Source organism: Benincasa hispida, chromosome 9 (genome assembly GCF_009727055.1).
Source record: "Benincasa hispida cultivar B227 chromosome 9, ASM972705v1, whole genome shotgun sequence".
Taxonomy (NCBI): domain Eukaryota; kingdom Viridiplantae; phylum Streptophyta; class Magnoliopsida; order Cucurbitales; family Cucurbitaceae; genus Benincasa; species Benincasa hispida.
The window spans coordinates 44,847,911-44,866,162 of NC_052357.1; the positions used below are offsets into that span (position 1 = coordinate 44,847,911).

The 18,252-nt window shown below is 29.3% G+C and overlaps 1 protein-coding gene across 1 annotated transcript in view; it reads right to left on the reverse strand.

Moving 5' to 3' along the window:
* LOC120084748 (probable serine/threonine-protein kinase pXi) overlaps nt 1-13,068 on the reverse strand; it is a 28,980-nt gene extending 15,912 nt beyond the window's left edge. The window contains exons 1-2 of the mRNA XM_039040570.1: nt 11,587-13,068; nt 11,505-11,509 (exon numbers count right to left, since the gene is read on the reverse strand). Of these exons, the coding sequence (XP_038896498.1) occupies nt 11,505-11,509; nt 11,587-12,977 (1,396 nt within the window). The 5' untranslated portion in view covers nt 12,978-13,068. The remainder of the gene's footprint in view (nt 1-11,504; nt 11,510-11,586) is intronic.
* Nucleotides 13,069-18,252: the final 5,184 nt, after the last annotated feature.

Below are 18,252 nucleotides of genomic sequence, written 5' to 3' on the forward strand. Positions count from 1 at the left end.
AGAAATCCACTTCAAATTTCCAATAAATTTTCATAACTTTAGTTATTTTATTTTATTATATTTATATATTATTATATTATATTTTCTCCATATTCGTTGTGCTCCTCAATTCCACAACACGTTATCAACACAAGCTCCTGTTACTTCCAGCGATGAAGGTATGTCCTAAAGGTAGGTCTATTTTTTTCTTCTTTATTATAATTAATAAATTAAATATTATTTTGCGTATTTAATACATAATAAATTTATAATATAAATACAATATTTTGTGATAGTGTTGCCATGACAAACCTTACAAAATTAGAATTCGCAGTCCTTGACATTAATGGCGGTGCTCAATGCCGAAATTCATCTGGATGTTATGAACTTGGGAGAAACAATTAAAGAAGGAAATACAACATCCAGTCAGGATAAAGCAAAAGCTATGATTTTCTTTCGCCATCATCTTCACGAGGGATTAAAAATGGAGTATCTTATAATAAAATATCCCTATATCTTGTGAAAAAATTGGAAAGAAAGGTATAATCATAAAAAAGCAGTTATTCTTCCTAAATCTTGTTATGAATGGATGCATTTAAGACTCTAAGATTTTAAATCAGTAAATGATTACAATTTCACATTATTAAAAATCAGTTCAAAATTGTTGTTATGCGGAGAGAAAATTATCGATGTTGATATGTTAGAGAAAACATTTTCTATATTTCATGTCTCAAATATGCTCCTACAACAGCAATATCGAGAGAAAGACTTTAAATAATATTCTGAACTAATTTCATGCCTTCTTGTGCTCGAACAAAATAACAAGTTATTAATGAAGAACCACGAATCTCAACTAACTGGAACAATACCATTCCTGAAGTGAATGTTGTGAATGTTAATAATCATGGTCGAGGTCGAGGTCGTGACCGTGGCAGAGGAAGCAATAATTATTATTTTGTGGTGGTCATTCGAATCATTCAAATTTCAAAGAAACCACACAAATGATGATCACAAAGGAAAACCTCCACAAGATAAGAGTTCAAAGATTGTTGAAAATAAATGCTTCCGAAGTGGAATGACTGGACATTGGTCACGTACCTGTCGTACATCAAAATACTCAGTTGACCTCTATCAAGCCTCCCTAAAAGAAAAAGAGAAAAATGTAGAAGTAAATTTTGCATACCAGGATAATGATATATTTGACCCATCCCATATGACAAATTTAGACGTGGTGGACTTCTTTGAATCTCCTGAAGAGAAAATTGACAGTAAATTGATGAAATTTCAAGTGTTTCTTTTGACTTTGAGAATATCTAGACTTAATGTTGTTGTTTTCTTATATCTATCTTCATGTTTTTTTAGTAGCTTTTGTATATTTTAAGTGTTGTTTTTCTTTTAATGAAGAAACATGGATCATTTTCATATATTTGGTGATTCAAAAATGAGCAAAGAAGATCTTAACAGACAGTGCAACTACACACACAATACTTACAAATAAAAAATATTTTTCTAAATTGATGATGCTAAAAGCAAAAGTAAATATGATATCAGGTTCTGCAAACTTGATGGAAGATTTTGGACAAGCAAACATTATTTTGTCTATAGGAACAAAATTTACAATTGACAATGCATTGTTCTCTAGTCAATAAAAGAGAAATCTTCTAAGTTTTAAAGATATACGTTGCAATGGTTATCATATTGAGATTGATAGTAAGAATAATGTAAAATATCTATATATTATCTCTACTGTTTCAAATGGAATATATATATTGAAAAAGTTGCCTACTTTATTTTCTGGATTGTATTATACTCATATAAGAGTAGTTAAAACATATGTAACAATGAACCTGAAGTTCATGAATCCAAATATATTTGCTATTTAGCATGACAGATTGGGTCATCCAGGGTCTATAATGATGAGAAAAATTATTGAGAATTCAAATGGACATCCGTTGAAAAGCCAGAAGATTCTTCAATCTAATGAATTATTATGTGATGCTTACTTTCAAGGCAAATTAATAATTAAACTATCACAAGCTAAAGTGGGAACTAAATCACCTGAATTTTTAGAACAAATTCATGGTGATATATATGGACCTATTAACCCACCAAGTGGACCATTTAGCTATTTTATGATATTAATAGATGCATCTAGTAGATGGTCACACGTGTGCTTGTTCTCAAGTTGAAATCTTGCATTTTAGGGGTGAAAATTGTTCGATTCGGTTTGGTGCTCAAACCGAACCAAACCTAATTTTCTAATATGTAAAACCAAATCAAGATTTATTGGTTCAAACCGAACCGAAACAAATCGCATATATGCGGTTCGATTCGGTTTTAAATTTGCTTTTGGTATTTTTAAAAAATCTATGTTATATTTTTTAAATTAAAAATGGTTCGGTTCAGTTCGGTTTTAAATTCAATTTTACTCTTTTTTTTTTTAAAATATATATATATATATATAGTAGTTTAAAACGGTCCGGTTCAATTTCAAATTTGATTTTTCGAAATTGAAACCAAACCGAATCGAATTAATTTGGTTTCAAAATTTCTTCAAATCGGACCGAACTGCATTTTTCAGGTTCACAGAGTTTTTCAGTTTGTTTCAATTTAGTTTTTAAAAAACGGTTTGATTTCTGCGGTTTGATGGCCACCCCTATTGCATTTGCAAGATTACTTACTCAAATAATTAAGTTAAGAGCACAATTTTCTAATTATACAATTAAGACCATTCGTTTTGATAATGTTAGTGAATTTACATTCCAAGTATTTGATAATTATTGTATATCAGTTGGGATAAGTTTTGAACATCCTATAGTTCATGTTCATACACAAAATGGTTTAGCATAATCATTTATAAAATGTTTACAATTAATTGCAAGACCATTACTTATGAGAGCTAAGCTTCCTTCATCTGTGCGAGGGCATGCTATTTTGCATGCAGTCACTTGTACGCAGTATGCTATCATAAGTACTCATCATTACAATTAGCTCATGGTCATGAGCCAAATATTTTCCATCTAAGAATTTTTTGGATGTGTAGTATATGTTCCAATTGCTCCACCACTAAGATGAGTCCTCAAAGGAGGGTAGGAATATATGTTGGATATGATTCCCCATCAATTATTAAATATCTTGAACCCCTGATGGGTGATGTATTTACTACACGATTTGTTGATTGTCATTTTAATGAGACAAATTTTCCAACATTAGGGAGAGGAATTAAAATTGGAAAAAGAAATTACATGGAATGCATCATTATTATCTTATTTAAATCCCGTATAGATTAATGTGAACTTGAAGTTCAGAAAATAATTCATTTGTAAAATATAGCAAATCAATTACCAGGTGCATTTATAGATGCAAAGAAAGTAACTAAGTCACATATACCAAAAGTTGATATCCCAACATAACAAATTGTCACTAATGAGTCTGGAACACGATAGAAGCGTGGTAGACCAGTGGGTTTCAAAGATAAAAATCCTCGAAAACGAAAAATAATTAATAGTAAAAAAGATTTGGTTGAGGATGTAAATACCCATGAAGAAATCCTCGACATGACTAGTGAAGAAGGTGAAATACCTAAAGATAATAATGAGATTTCAATAAACTATGTCATGACAGAAAAAAAGATGAAATCGAACTAATGTAATTATTGACAAAATTTTTGCCTATAATATTGCTCTTGATATTATATCTGAAAATGAGAATCCTAAACCAAAATCTGTTGAAAAATGTAGACATAAAAAAGATTCAATGGAAGGACGCAATCGTGACAAAATTAAACTCACTTTCAAAACAACAGGTTTTTAGACCAGAAGTCCGAACACCAAAAGGTATCAAATCTGTGGGATATAAATGGGTATTTGTGAGAAAAAGAAATGAAAATAATAAGGTCACAAGATACAAAGAAAGACTAGATGCATAATGATTTTCACAAAGACCTGGTATCGATTATGAGGAGACATATTCTCCAATGGTAGATGCAATTACATTAAGATCTTTAATTGGTCTGACTGTGTATGAAGTAGTCACAGCATATCTATATGGATCTCTTGATAATGATATCTATATCAGAATCCCATAAGGATTTAAGGTACCTGAAACATATACATCAAATTCTCGAGAATTGTATTAAATAAAATTATAGAGATATCTATATGGATTGAAACAATCTGGACGGATGTGGTACAATCGCCTGAGTACATATTTATTGAAAAAATGATATCAAAATAATCCAATATGTCCGTATATTTTTATAAAGAAATCACAATCAAGATTTACTATTATAATTGTATATGTTGATGACTTGAATATAATTGGAACTCCTAAAGAACTTTTAAAGGCAATAGAATATCTTAAGAAAGAATTTGAGAAGAAAGATCTCGGGAAAACAAAATTTTGCCTTGGTTTGCAAATTGAGCAGATGGAATATTTATTCATTGGTCAATTTATACAAGAAACATTTTGAAATATTATATGGACAAAACACATCCATTTAATATTCTAATGGAAGTCCATTCATTGGATATAAAGAAAGATATATTTTGACCTCAAGACGATAATGAAGAACTTCTTGGTCCTGAAGTACCATATCTTAATGCAATTGGTACAATTATGTATCTTGCTAATAATACAAGACCAAATATTGCATTTTCAGTAAATTTATTAGCTAGATATAGTTCTTTTCTTACAAGAACACACTGGAACAAAATTAAGCATATACTTCGTTATCTCCAAGGAACAATCCGTATGGGTTTGTTTTATTCAAATAAATCAAATTTTGACCTAGTTGGTTATGTAGATTCTGGATATTTATCTGATCCACACAAAGCTAGATCTTAAACAGGTTATCTATTTACATGTGGAGGAATTGCTATATCATGGCGATTGGTGAAACAGACCATAACGGTCACTTTCTCAAATCATGTTGAAATTCTTACAATTCACGAGGCTAGTCAAGAATGTGTATGACTAAGATCAATGACTCAGCACATTTGTAAAACATGTGGCTTGTATTCTAATAAAAATATTCCAACAATATTATACAAAGACAACACAGCTTGCATAGCCCAAATCAAAGGAGGATATATTAAAGGAGATTGAACAAAGCATATTTCATCGAAGCTTTTCTATACTCGTGATCTTGAAGAAAATGACGACATCACTATACAATAAATTTGTTCGAAAGATAACCTGACAGACTTATTTACAAAGGCATTATCAACCGCAATTTTTGTAAAATTGGTGCATAACATTGGAATGCGGCGACTCAAAGATCTTAAGTGATGTTTTCATGAGAGGGAGTAAATATATTGTATTCTTTTAGGAGTATATATTATTATGAAATATGTACTTTTTTTCCTTTATTGGGGTTTTTTCCATTGGATTTTTCCTAGTAAGGTTTTAACGAGACACATTATATATATATATGGGCATCTAAGGTGGAGTATAATAAATATTATAAAAATAAATATATGCCCATTGCTTACTGTCCTAAAAGTCACGTGTCAATCTTCATGTTGTTCGTGTGCTTGTAGTTTTCATGTTTGGTGTCCATGTAAGACCACATCTTACTTGTCACTTTGCTTATAAATAGTAGCGTTTGGTGGATCTTAAAATCACACACATTGGTGAGAAATCCACTTCAAATTTTCACTAAATTTTCATAATTTTAGTTATTTTATTTTATTATTATATTATATATATTTTTTTATTATATTTTCTCTGTATCCGTTGTCTCCGTTGTGCTCCTCAATTTCATAACATCAACAAAATAATTGGAAAGATAACATAGAATAAATGTGAGGAAACCTTGTAAAAAAAAATACAAAATTAAAAATTTTAGATACGAAAATGTGTAAAGTCAAAAACAAACAAACAAAATCACCAGTAGATTTGGTACAGGTTTAGAGGGCTCGAGCTCCCCTCAACTTTATGCTTATATATATAGTACCAATACTAGTAGGTAGTCTAGTGGTAAATGTGGCATTTAGACCTCTTCTTGTTTCCCCTAAAAAAAAAAAGTTCACCAGCAAAAAGGAAAAAAACATAACAAAGTAATTGGCAAGATAATATAGAATAAATGTGAGGGAGTGTTGTAAAAAAAAAAAATACAATATTAAAAATTTTAGATACGAAAATGAGAGCGTTATTTTATGTCGTGTTAATTTTTCCATAAATTATTGTAGGACATTTTAACTCTAGACTTCTATATAAATGTTTTTATTCTAATTTTTTAAAGTATTTTCATCTACCAGTAAGTCAAGGGATGAACATTTAGAATATGTTTGGATTGATTTAGAAAAAATAAATGTTATCCAATTTTTTTTTCATTTACTTACTTTAGTTAAAAACCGTCGACTCTTTTGCAAAAGTGTTTTTATATATAAGTTTGTTTGATTTGTTCAATACTTAAAATGTGGTCATCAAAGTTGATCGTTGGAGGTGACGGTCGGTGGTAGTTGTCGGAAATGGCAATCGGTAGTGGTCGTCAGAGGTAGTTGTCTGAATTGGCTGAAGGCGATGATAGCCAAAGGTGGTCGTGAGTTGCTCGTCGGTGGTAGTTATCCGTATTGGTTGCTAGTGGGGTCGTCGGAGATGGTTCCTAAAAATTTTGTTGGAGAAGTTCTATTGGTGGTGGTTGTCGAATGTGGTCGAAGATAATGGTAGTCACGACAACATAGATGGAAATGAGATAGAGGACTATTGAGGGCATTTTGATAACTTTAAGAATTATATAAACTAGGGAGAGATTAACCATTAAAGACTCAAAACTCATTTGTTAATTTCAAGTGTTTCTCCTAAACTAACTTATTTCACAAGCTCATTTTTTTAAAAAACTAATTTGAGTGGTTGTAAACACTCAAATCTTTTTAAAATAATTTTTTTTCTTTTCAAAATTAAACACTTAAAATAAGCCAATTACACCCTTTGATTGTGATTGTTTAATAAAAGACAACATAGATGCACATTTTCTAAAAACAAACAAAGTTGTTAGTTTGGGCACAAAGTTAAATATAACCGTTTGAGATTATTATAATATATGAGTTATTATAGTTTGTGTTTGGGATGTATACGGTTTGTGGACACTATTTTAGTTTAGGTTCAAAAAGTTTGTGTATTGGGGCTGTGATAGATGTCAAAAAGTGCATGTTTTTACCATCTATTTTATTACTTTTTTTTATATATAGTAAAAATGTATTTTATGGGATATTTTGACCATGGATGACCTAAATTGGGTAACATGAACAAGCACATGTCTTAGAACTGTCTAAAGTATGTTTTTGCTATTTTGGACCGATTTTATGGGTCTTTATCGAGGGTTTTAACTATTTTGCAAAATTATGTCTTTATGTGGCTGGACAATGCGCTCGCGTTGGCAGCTGCATAAAAAAATCTTAATTTTCCATAATCGTGCCCAATCATTCTGGTTTTTGTTTTCTCGGTCTAAACTATTATTCAACACCTAAAATATTGGGTAAACATTCATAACATAATTTTAGGTCATACCTCAACCACTTTGGTCTAGATAAAAGGTTGGAAGGCTCCTAGATCATCATCAACCATTCCTTTGAAGAAAACCTACGAAATTATTCCTTAATCTCTTTAAGAACGAAAGTTTCTCTGAAGAGATGGCTTCTTAGGTCAACCCTACCTGTGGGAACGTGTTGTAGAGTAGGATTCATCTTGAGAAAGGATCAAATCCATCCTAGAGAGCAATTTAGTTTGTTGGCTTCATTCAAAGGCCTTATTTACTATTTTTCCATATTTATTCTTTTAGTTCTTTGTTATCTTTCTTTTATTTTTCTTATAATTTTTTTTGTTTTTTTACATTGTAACCCATGATATTGGATTTAATGAAGTCTCTTCATTCTTATCTAATTGTGGACTAGTTTCTAAGGGATTCAATTATGTCGATACCCTGAGACCTTATGGCTTGAGTCTATGCCAATGAATCATGTTGCCTTAACCTTTCCATTTTATTTTTTTTGTTGTTGAGTTTATTGTTATATCTTATTATATTAAACTAATCACTTAATTTAACATGCTAGTGGAGTCTTAATGTTAAGAAGATTAAGATAAAAACTAATTTCACAAAGGAATATGGGACTAAGAACCTAGAAATAGACATATCACGTAGCCTTAGAAATAAGGTACACCATAGGATAAGAAAATTGCATGAAATTAATCTAAGATCCAACTAACCATAGAAATATCGGTATTGGTTACTTAGAGCTCCTAAAGGAACTTGACACAAGATCAAATAGGAGGATTTTTGTGTCCATGTTAAGTCACAGTCCAGATATGATGCGACTGAATGATTCAAGACATAATTCTCTTTTGGTTGAAATTGATTATAAATCCCTACTTCCATCTTCTGCTTATTTTATTTTTTTGCAAATTACACAAATCACTCATCTTATTGGTTACTACTTGGTATATATCGAAAAACTCTTTTTTTAGAAAAATTTAATTGCATAAATAGTACTGTGGGATTCAACTCTTGGAATACTTCAAGATTTATTACTTTATCGATAATGTATACTTGTACTTAGGTCATATTTATTCTCATTTTTATCACTCATACACATTTGGCCGATCAAGGTTCATATAGGAAGTATGTGTTTGAGTTACAAATTATCTTAGCCTGGATTTAGGGTTTGTGTTTGAATTACTGATTTGATTAACATAAAATTATTAGGTATGCGTTTAGGGTCTACGATTTTTCTTTCTTTTTTCTTTCTTTCTTCTTCTTCTTCTTATTATTATTTTGTATTGTATTATACAAATACTGGTATCTTAAATATCATAATTTGTAAATAGAAATAAAAATATTATTCCACTAATTTTTAAAAATGTGTTGAATTTTAAGTTATGCTATTCTCCATCCATTTAATTGGATCATTTTAGATGTGTCAATATTATTGCTGAATATGCACAGATTAGATTAAAAATTCATATTATTAATTAAGTAAAAGCAAAAAAAAAAAAAAAAAATCATATTTGGAGAGGTACAAAGCAACTAATTCTCTAACTTCACAATATTGCGTAAAACGTATATCTTGGAATGATAGTTCCCAAGTATAGGTCACCATCACAATGACACACATAAAGGGTTAAATTTCAAATTTTCTCACTATGGTTCGAAAAAAAATAGAGTTAGTCCAAATGGTTTATAATTAGAATCTAGTCCCTATGGTTTGATAAAAACTCTTATAAAGACTCCCTACAGTAGGGACTGTTTATGAGGACTTAATCAAGCCGTGAGGACCATTCATGAAGTTTTATCAAACCATAAAAACTAAATCTAAATTTTAAAACCATGGGAACTAAATTCTAATTTTATCTAAACTATAGAAACCAATTTTGTAATTTAACCCCCAGAAAATTGTCAACTTAGATACGATTCCAAAAAAAAATGATGATAGGTTATCATTTAAATCAATTCAAGAAGAAAAGTTGATCAAGCATTTTTCCAAGGAGAAATTTGCAATACTAAAAAATAGTTATTATATTATATGGATTGAATTAAGACCAATTTATCCTAGGTGAAATGTAATCCATCAATGGTAATCTAAAAAGTGGGTCCCAGTTGATTACGTTTGTTGTTGCTTACTTGTGTTCCATAATTGTAATGAACTATGGGGCCTACCTCCAATTTTGTAATTAAAATGCGCAATCTGATTGAGGAACCAAAAGTGCTCAATCTGATTGCATTTGAAAATTATGTGAGACATATTGTCTTTACTGTTATCGTTACCGTTATAGATACTGTTACTATAACAATATGTGAATTATGAATCTTTCGCATTTATTGTTACCTTTACCATTATCATTACTATTGTCGTTACCATTAGGATCAAGCAGTATCGATAATAGTAAATGTGATAAGTTCTAATTCTAAATAGACGCGATCAAAAGCAATCTAATTACGTTTGCGATTTAGGCCCATTACATTTAGTCCATCAGTGATTGGTCTAGCATTATGGGTTGGTAAACGTGGTCTATGCATAAGTCATTGTAAAAGATTTTTAGAGGAATTTCTTATCTTATTCTCTAGTTCAATTTTAGGAATGAACTTTGTTTTTTATATACATACATTTTCTTGCTTTAAACTTTGATGAGACCCATGAAACAAATTATATACTAAAACATGTTTGGATTGATTAGGAAAAAATTGTTTTTTTTTTTTTTTAAAAAAAAGTAATTCTCATTTGAATATTCTTTTAATAAAAATTGTTTTAAAAAAAAAAACTCATGTATTTAATTACATTTTCGCAAAAATATTTTATACATGAATTTGTTGGTTTGCACTAATGTCAAATATTATAAAAGAAGACCGTTAAACATGATTTGATTGTCGAAGTGATTATCAAAGTTGGTCATTGAAGTTAATCGTGTAGTTAGTCACCAAAGGTGATCTCGAAATAGACCGCCAGAGATAAGTCGTTAAACCAAAAGGAAAATTAATCACAAGATTACCTTGTCAAAAAGGGAATGAAACTCAAGCCCATTTGATTTGATTGTGTCAAGTAGCTAAAGTTACCTTAAATGATCATACCTAACGATGCATCCAAAACTCATATTTTCAATATAAATTCTAAGGAGTTTATTCTCATCAATCATTCCATGGTTAGAGAGTGAACAAATTTAGGTGGTCTTACTTTTCAATCCTTGAATGTTACCTTTCAATTATTTTCAATTTTTTTCTATGATGTGTTTCACATATTTTAATGAAATATTTGAATTTTTGGTTAAATTAAAAAAGAAAAACCATTTTGGACTCTCTTTGATAACCATTTTGTTTTTCGTTTTTGGTTTTCAAAAATCAAGTCTATATTCTCTTATTTCCTTACTAAAGTTTGTCTTGTTCTTAAGTATAAGAGTTGAAATCTTAGCCAAAAGATAAAAACAAAAACTACATTTTTTAGACCGTGTTTGGTAACTATTTCGTTTTTGTGTTCTTGACTTTGAAAATTCAGCTTCTTTTCTCCCTATTTCTTATCATGATTTACCATAATTGAATTCTTAACCAAATTCCAGAAACAAAAAAAAAAATTTAAATGTTACTTTTTTAGTTTTAAAAAATTTTAACTTATTCTTTAAACCAGTGGTGAAAAGTAGATAATAAAAGAAGAAATTTAGAGGTGGAAATAGTGTTTATAGGCTTAATTTTTAAAACTCAAATGGTTACCAAACGGGACCTTAGTTTTCGAATTTTGGCTCAGTTTTTAAAAACATGGATAGAAAATAGATAACAAAATAAGAAAATTAGAGATGGAATAGGTGTTTGTAGCTTAATTCAAAAAATAAAAAACCAAATGTTTATCAAACTGTACTTTAAAATTTGGCTTGGATTTAAAAAATATAAGTAGAAAATTGATTATAAAACCTAGAACATTTGGATCCGAGTAGTGTTCACGAGCTTAATTTTCAAACACAAAGAATAAAAAACAAATAGTTAAGAAAGAATACTTTAAAAAATAAATGTGAAGTAAATACTAGTAGCATAATAGTTTTACCGTATCTGAAAGATTTAAATGTAGTTATGATGGTGAAACTGGAATATTTTTGTTATTATTTTCTTTTAATGAATTTACATACACTTTTTCTTTCATCAAACTATAATTCTTGAACAAGGCAATGAGATTTGTCAAAATTTGAAAAATTAACAGTGGAAGAAGAAGAGGGAATAAGAGATGAATTTGGATTAATGAAGAAGAAGAACAATACTTTTTAACTCCAAATCTCACAGTTTCCAACATAAAATCACTCTTAATTTCCATTTCTAATTCTGCATTCCTACTGTTCACAATACTAAAATCATCATTAACTAAACTGAACAATACAGAATTTTCTTCAAATTCTAAGTTCAAAATTTCTTCTTCTTCTTCTTCTTCTTCTTCTTCTTCAACTGTAACAGAAGAATCCGAGCTCACAGATCCATTTCCATGGCTTCCGCCGCCGACGCCATTGTTTCTGATCAAAACCCAATCTCGATCATCCCATTCCAAATCCCAATCAGAAGACAAATTACCAGTCAAACTTCTAATCCTCTCAGCCGGACCATCCGCCAAAGAACCTCGATGGGTCACCTTCAATGGAGTCTCCAAATCCTCCATTGAATCCCAAAAGCTCTGATCTAAAACACAGCTCGGAGAAGAATTCCTCATCGTTTTCATCCTCCAGCATTCAATCTCCGATTCAGAATCAAATCCCTGAAGAAACGGATGCTCAAGAAGCTGTTTCACAGTCCATCTTTCTTTCGGGTCTTTTATCAAACACTTGGCGACAAAATCCCTCGCACTCTTCGACAACCACCGCGGAATCTCCGGTAACTCGTCGGAAAATCCAATCCGATACAACGCCGAGATCGGATCCTCCATCTCCGGCCATGGATGATCGCCAGTAGCCATTTCAATGATTGTACATCCAAAAGCCCAAACATCCGCCGGAAACCCCTGTTCTTCACCTCTCGCAACTTCCGGCGCCATGAACGCCGGCGAACCAGAAAAAGTCCCAATTCTGTTACCGGAAATTCCCTCGACAAATTTCGCACAACCTAGATCGGCGATTTTCAAACCCTCACCACTCAGTAACAGATTCCGGCTCTTGATATCGCAATGTGCCAATCCATTAGCATGAAGGTACTCCAATCCCTTGAGAATCTGACGCGAAAATACTCCGATCGTCGATTCCTCCATCCGGCCGCCGTTGCTCTGAATCGCATCCCATAACGTCCCCTCCGGCAAATACTCCATGAACAGATTGAACACAGGCGGATTAAAGGCTTCAGTTTCGATATCGAAACCTAGGCACTTGATTAGGTATGGGGAGCTGAAATTGGAGAGAAGAGCGTGTTCCTTCTGCAATAGGGCCGATGAAGAGAGGTCGGTGGATTTGACAGCGAATTGGTGGCCGGAGGAGGAGGCTGTGGCCAAATAGACGGTGGCGGAGGAGCCGCGGCCGACGGCGGGGCCTCTGGTCCAGTCCATGGCTGAGAAAGAAGAAGAAATGAATTTTGTGGAGAAGAGAAGAAGGGATCGTGAATTTATACATCCAACGCCAACGCTGTCTTTTTCAATGGTAATGAATTGGCGTCTTCTTCGAATCTTTAACAATTCCTTCCAAACAATAAGAAGCAAAGTAACGAGGCAAAACTACCATTTTAGTCTTCCAATTTTGAAGGTTAGTCCATGAGTTTCTAAAATTTACACTTTTAGTCCTTTAATTTTTTAAAATTTATATCTTATCTCCTTAAATTTTCAAAACATATCTTTTTTTTTTAGTTATTGGGCGAGTCTTTAAAAATAGGTTTATAGGTCCTACACTACTTATTATTATAATTAAAAAATTTATCTATTCTCTTTCAAATTATTTTTCTCATTCAAAATATCATAATTATCTAAAATAATAAATTTTTTTAAAAAAAGTGTTTCAAATACCTTTTAAACATATTCTTCAAAATTTAGGAATTAAAACGTACATTTTGAATACTCAATAACTAAATGCATTTATTATTAAAAGAAAATATGGGACTAAAAAAGTATTTTTTGAAAATTCAGGAACGAAATATACTTATTTTTTAAAACATGGGACTTAAAAGTTAGTTTCCCCTCTTCCAAATATCGTGGGACCAATATCGTGTGAAACTTAACAGTCAATTAAACTCCAAATTTTTCAAAAGTCAATCAATTTAGACAATTTATTAATATTATTATCTTTGAAAATCATCAAAACATTAATTCTCAAATGTATGTAAACTTCTTCAAATGTCGATGGTATAAAATAGACAATTTAAAAAAAAAATTATTTAAGAGCCTAAATTAATTCACTGATAAAAAATTTAGTAGGTTAATTGATACAATTATATGTTTCACACGAAATTATTATTTTAAAATAAAATATAATGGAATGTGTATCTAGATTGACTTATACAATTATGTTAATTTTGTTATTTGTTCAAATTTCCTCTAAAATAAATGTATATTTCAATTTTGTGATAGTCATTGATTGTAGTGTATATATATAAAATGATCCTACTTCTTTCAGTTAATTTTTATTTTTCGTGTAAATTATTTGATTGAAAACGGATATAGATATGCCATTTTGTTCATCCACGTCATCAATAGATATTTACAATAAAGTGAGTGAAACTATATGTAGTTGACTATGTGGACTTTGATGATATTATGTATAAATATTTTGTTGAAAATTTAAAGACCAAAGAGTATAACTACAAACGTTCAATAGAAAAAATTTAAATATTTAAAAGTATGAGGACCAATGTAAAATGATTATGAAAGTTAGATTTATAATAGTATAAAAAAATAAGGACTCAAAACTAGTCATAAATTATCCCGATTGTTACTAATATTACATCCTAACTTTTCTTTGAGCAATAATTTTCTAGGATTTGCGCAAGTTACCATTGAACTACGTTTTTATAACTCCATTAAAAAAAAGTACAAGTCAATCTTTTAAAATATTATTCTAATTAAATTTTAAATTAAACTACTTTAATGCTTAAATCTATACGATTGTCACAATAAAACAATAAAACGATAACCGTAGAGTCTAATTATAATGAATTTGTAACCTTTTTTTTTAAGAAAGAAATGCATTTGTAACTTTAGAAGAATTAAACTATATTGAAAGTGAAATTGTAACCTTTTCCAATTTTAAATAACTAATTAATTAACTAATTTTAAGTTTGGCAAACGGAAAAAAAATAATAATAATCTTTATAGTTATAATTCAAATTGACTATAGTTTATAGGTTGAGTATAGTTCAAATTGACTCCTATAGTTACAGGAATTTTTAGTAGTCTTTATGGTTAATCAAAATCTTACACATTTGTAATAAAAAAAATTGACACATTTTTTTTTATACTTGGTATCGAGCTAATGTTTTCTATTTGGCAAATATGCTTCATCATGTGAGGATTTAGAAAGAAAAATTTCAAACCAGTAAAATATAGGATAATCGTTTTGAATGGTAAAATTGTTATAAATATTTTCAAATATAGTAAAATATCATTCTCCATCAATGATAGACAACGATAGATAACGTCTATAAAAATACTGCTAGCATCTATTAGGGTTTGTAAATAAATAAGTTGACTCATTTTTTATTAAGCCAAGATATTTATAAATATAACAAGATTTTATTATCTATTTGCGATAGACGATTATCTCTGTCTATCTATGTCATGATAGATACAAATAGTAGTCTATCGCGGTGTATCGTAAATTGACGGTGATATTTTATATTATTTATAAATATTTTTAATAATTTTTTTATTTAAAGTAATTTTCTATATTTTATAAATAATGTTAGATAATCTAAACTCTTGAAAATTATAAAATTAAATAGAGTCTAAATAAAAAAATATATCGACTCATACGGCTTAATTTGTATTTATTATTAATTTTCAAAGTACGAATTATTAGCCTTTAATTTAATTTTTTAAAATATGGTGTTTGATTTCGATAATAATAAAGGAAAAGCGGCCATAAGTTGAGTGGATTTTATAAGGAGCGGGAAGGGGAGAACTTGAAACGAGTGAGAAATCGACACGTGGCGGAAGATCGACGATTAGACAAACAGAGCCTCCTAGGGGAGAAAACACATAAGTGGCGAAAAATTCTCATTACTTTCCCACCCTTTAATCCGAAAAATTCTATTAACTCGATTTAAACTGTGGTTTATGTTAGATTATCAATTTATTTGAATTGAATTGAGTTAAGTTTAAATAAATAAAATTTTTATGAATTAAATTAGTTCATGAATTCATTTATAATAATTTAAACCAACTCAAATCTATTATTAATTTTAAAATTTATATTTTAATTTATTTTAATTTTATGCGTTTTGTGATAATTTATCACTCAACAACTTCTAAAAATAATTATTTAGTAATAAGTAAAATTTTCGTAATATAAATTGAAATTAAGTTATTAACCTTAATTCAATACATAAAAATTATTAAATAATTGTTTTGTATATAAAATTTTGCTTCTTTTTAGAAAAATAATTTAAATAAATGACCTAAGTAATCCAAACCAACACAATTCATATGTTTCATGGTTGGGTTGGGTTGAGTTCATTATTCAATAAAGATTATTTGGATTGAAGAAACTCACAACTCAAACAATTGAATTAGATCTAAAATGTGTTTCAACCCAACCCAACCTAACCCACGAACACCCTTATTCACACCATAAATTTGCATTCATAAACTAGTGTACTTTTACAATATTCTTAAAAGCATACTGACGTAGCACACAACGAATGGAGGGAGCTGTCATATAGAAAATTATGGAAAAATTTTCATACTTTATCAATTTATTGTCGCCCACATCAACATGCTTTTCAAAATGCAGTAGAGCCTACAAACGTTAAAATAGAATCTATTAAAATTTATAAATGTGAGCAGTACTAAATTTTTTTTTAATATAGAATTTACAAGGTTTTGAGAAATCACCAATCACCTCATTGCACGGCCAACATACTAGGCGCGGTAAAGTTAGGATGGCCCCAACATTATTAAACTGTTTTTTATTAAATTGCAATTTTAATTACTGAAATTTATAATTGTTTGATTTATATATATATTTTTTCTTTGAAACGAGTTTTTAAGGAAGTGTTTAAGGCAAGAAGTGAGTTGATTAGTTGTGAGATGCACAATGTAAGAAATTAATAAATCATGAATGGAATGTTTTTTAAGTCGTTCACAAATTATTTTTAACCAAATAATGAGTGGAGTCAACAACTTCACTCCTCCCAACTCCCAAGGATTTATAAAACATTTTTAAGTAACTTAAAAATTACTCCAAACAAGCACTTCATCTTTCTTTAATAAGTATTTGAATTCTTGAAAAAAAATCCAACAAGAATTTTTTTTTTTAACAATATATATAGTTTTCAAAACTAGATATGATTTTAAAAACATGGTTTGAAAGTAGTGGGTAAAAATAATATCTATAAACTTAATTTTCGAAAATCATAAATTAAAAGCCTAATGATTATCAAATAAGGAATGAGGAATGAACTTTCACTTTGTGTCTGTATCTTTAAAATATCTAATAAGTTCTCAAACTTTCATTTTTGTTTTAATAATTTTTTTTGAATGCCTTAAATCTATTATCTAGTACTTTGAAAAACTAAGTATAGGATGCATTTGTCATATTTATGTTATTGACTCTGTAACCTTATCGTTTAAAGAACTGTACTATATAAACTTTCTAAACTTTTAGACCTTCATTATGTAATTATATATCATTCTCTCTAATAAAATTTTTCTCCCTTTGTTCCTTGAACGTAGCTTAACACGCTATTAGTGAATCATGTAAATTTGTTTGTTGATTCTCTATTTTTTACGTTTTATGTGTTATTTATTTGTCGATTTCATAAAAGTTCTCAACTTATTCAACATTTATTCAAACTAATTGATGTATAAAGTACAAGACGTAAAGCTTTAAGGCTCATCTGTTAACCATTTAGTTTTTTAAAAACTTGTGATTATTCTTAACACTTCTTTACCAGTACAATTGTCATAATTCCGAATTAAACATTTGAATTCTTAGCTAACCTTCAGAAACTAAAACAAAGTTTTTTTTAAACACTTCTTTAGTTTTCAAAAACTGGGCGTGGTTTTATTAAATATTTCTAAAATGTATAACAAAACAAGAAATCAATTAAAATTTTATAAATTTAATTTTTAAAATCCAAAAATCCAAACAAACCAAATGGTTATCAAACGAAGTTTTAGAGTCTTATAAGACAAAAATTAAAATTTTTTAAATCTTTTTTGTCAATTCATCTTTTTAATTTGAGTATGTCTATGATTTATTATACACAAAACTAAATGGTAAGAGAACTATTAAATATATTTAAAATTCAAATATCTATTAAACACAACAAAATACTTTTTAATAATCACACACTTAAATTTATTGACTAATTTTGTAATTTAATGATAATCTTCACCATTTATTTATTTAATAAAAAAAAGGGAAAAAGGAAGAATTACGGATTTATCATTATAAGCATAATTCCCCTTTTAATTTCCTGTTTTAAATCTTGCGGCGCCAGAAGCTTCATTCCTCATATTTTTCAATTTTGTTTTTAATGTTTATTTTTTTATTTTTATTTTCCTTTTTCTCCTTTTTCAATTGACTTTTGAATAAAGTTGGGTTCTTCCTTGCTTTCGTTAACATGTCGTTGCAATTCCCAAAGTTGGGTAAACCAATTTTTCTATTTTTTTT